The sequence below is a fragment of the Sinocyclocheilus anshuiensis genome, unplaced genomic scaffold (assembly GCF_001515605.1).
Source record: "Sinocyclocheilus anshuiensis isolate Anshui unplaced genomic scaffold, SAMN03320099.WGS_v1.1 scaffold4, whole genome shotgun sequence".
Lineage (NCBI taxonomy): Eukaryota > Metazoa > Chordata > Actinopteri > Cypriniformes > Cyprinidae > Sinocyclocheilus > Sinocyclocheilus anshuiensis.
Window position 1 is genome coordinate 1,585,337 of NW_015554075.1, and position 2,429 is coordinate 1,587,765.

At 37.2% G+C, this 2,429-nt stretch overlaps 1 protein-coding gene across 1 annotated transcript in view; it reads left to right on the forward strand.

The window, feature by feature from the left end:
- LOC107668931 (mannose-binding protein C-like) overlaps nt 1-2,429 on the forward strand; it is a 7,999-nt gene that overhangs the window by 951 nt on the left and 4,619 nt on the right. Inside the window, exon 2 of the mRNA XM_016460987.1 lies at nt 2,096-2,200. Within this exon, the coding sequence (XP_016316473.1) occupies nt 2,096-2,200 (105 nt within the window). The remainder of the gene's footprint in view (nt 1-2,095; nt 2,201-2,429) is intronic.

Sequence of the window (2,429 nt, forward strand, 5' to 3'; positions counted from 1 at the left end):
GTCAATCTAACTTAACATTTTCTTATATTGATATTGTTTATTTCTTACTCCTTAACAGTTCATCAGGCTCTTAATGATTTAATCTATGCCATCTTTTGGAATATCTGAAGGCCATGTACCATAGTTCTAAACTGTAGCATTTGTTATAATGAGACTAGCCTATTAATCATTAACAGGCCAATAATTACTTTTTTAATTAATAAATTTAGCTTTTGTTATGAAGAAACAACTGCCTGCACATATAGAACCAATAGCTACAACATGCCACAGTTGTAATATAAATCTATTACAAGTCAGCAATTCCAAAACAACTTGAGTAAAAGCCTTAGAGTATCTGATTTTAGTATTTTAACTTAAGTATTTTACTTATACTAAATATAGGCTCAAAAAATGCACTAGTCAAAGAGATTTGCCAGTGAAAAACTTTAATGTTGTGGAGAAGCTGGGGGAAAAGGCAGAGGCAAGGATTTATGTGCAGGCATTTAATGGAAAAACTAGAACAAACAATAAGCCAAAAACCAAAGGGAACAAAGAACAGAATGACACTAAAGAAAAACTAGGGCTATATATACACACAGGGGGCTAACAAGCTTAAAGCCCCGTTCACACCAAGAATGATAACTATAAAGATAACGATATTAGCGTCCACACCAGCGGATGGTATCGTCTGATTATTCTAAGCGTACACTCGTCTGTCGCTTTAAATTCTCAAACTCGTGACAGCAGGATTGATTCTGATTGCCTGTCAATGTTTTTATTGTTCATCAGCTGGAAAAAATCGTTCTGAAAATGTTTCCAACAATATCGTTTCTCTGTGCCTTTATCGTTATAGCTGTGGTGTGGACTCTTCTATTCTTTAATATTGAGAACAATTTTTAGAACTATATCTTTATTGTTATCTTTATAGTTATAGTGCTTGGTGTGAACAGGCCTTAACAAGACAAGACACACCTGAGGAGATTAATCAAGAGGAACCAATGAACAAAGGGACTACAAACTGACTACAAACACCACGGGAGACAGGAAGTGACATAAAAGTCCAGGGCAAGGCACAGAGAACATGTAACAAAAACAAGAAAAAGTTTATTTGTGAGGAGAGCAATCACGTTTATTTTCTAAAATCAAAATAAAACTGAACACCTCAAAATTACAAAACAAACAAACAAAAAAATACAATATCCTTCAAAAAGGTCTCTTCAGTATAATGGATAAATAAAATAATGTTAAGTACAATTAAAAAGCTGAAGCCTTCTTACACTGGCTGTGCTGGTTTGGGCCTCCCTCATCTCATATATAAAACACCTGTGATTCACAAATACTTGCTAACGAACTCGCATTCACATAAAGTAGCCTTTTTGAAAAGTTTGGGTGAGTAAGGGCAAAAAGCACAAGATGCAGTACTTTCAGTGACCTGTAATAGGCAGTATCACATCTTTTGTAGCAGAAATAAACTGCTGCAGAAAAAGCTAGGTCCATGCAAAATGTAATGTGTAACTGCAACACTCATTTCAAATGTAGTGGAGTAAAGAGTACAGAATACTCATTCAATAATGTAGTGAAGTAGGGAGTAAAAGTTGCTGATATCTTTGATACTCAGTACAACTACAAAGTATCCAAAAAGTTACTCAAGTATAGAAACGAATTACATTTACTCCAATACTTTTCACCTCTGCTTTTTAGATACCATTCGACTTTCTCCATAGCATTTTAAAGTGGCTGTTTTTCTAAATAAATCAAGTAGATCACATATTTGACCATCAGCTTCGCGATAGGAATGGCTCGCGCAAATCACACTTCTCGAGCGCGCTGGTGAACGCGTGCAGAGTATAGGGTGATTCGTGCGACACTCATGAACATTAAGTTAGCGCTTATAAAAGCGCAGAAGGTGCGATTTAAATCATTTCTTAATATTGATTCGAGTAGATTCGAGGTTTCCATTAACCATAGTATAATTATTGGGGGGGGGGATTGTACTTGCTAGTTTTGGTTATTGGGGGGGTTATATTCCCCCCCCCCACAAACTACGCCCCTTGATGTAGTGCGAACAGTCTGTTCATGTCATGTTCTAATGATAAAATGAGATCTCACTCTGCAGGAGTTGGTGCACAGGGACCCCCAGGTAAAATAGGACCAGCAGGGCCAGCAGCGCCAGCAGGTGCTGTTGGCCCTAAAGGGCAGAAAGGAAGTCCAGGTCCACAAGGTAAAATAAATACATTTTAACATAAAATAATAACATAAAATACTTACCTGGCAGGGGAGACACTATGACCAAGAAGGTGGTTCACCCAGAGCGAGGCTCAGCCATTGTACGGCGACAGAGGGGGACCACCATAATTGGCCAAACGTCACGTCACGTACTTTCCTTACCCTATACACACACACACACCACACACACAATATATATATATATATATATATATATATATATA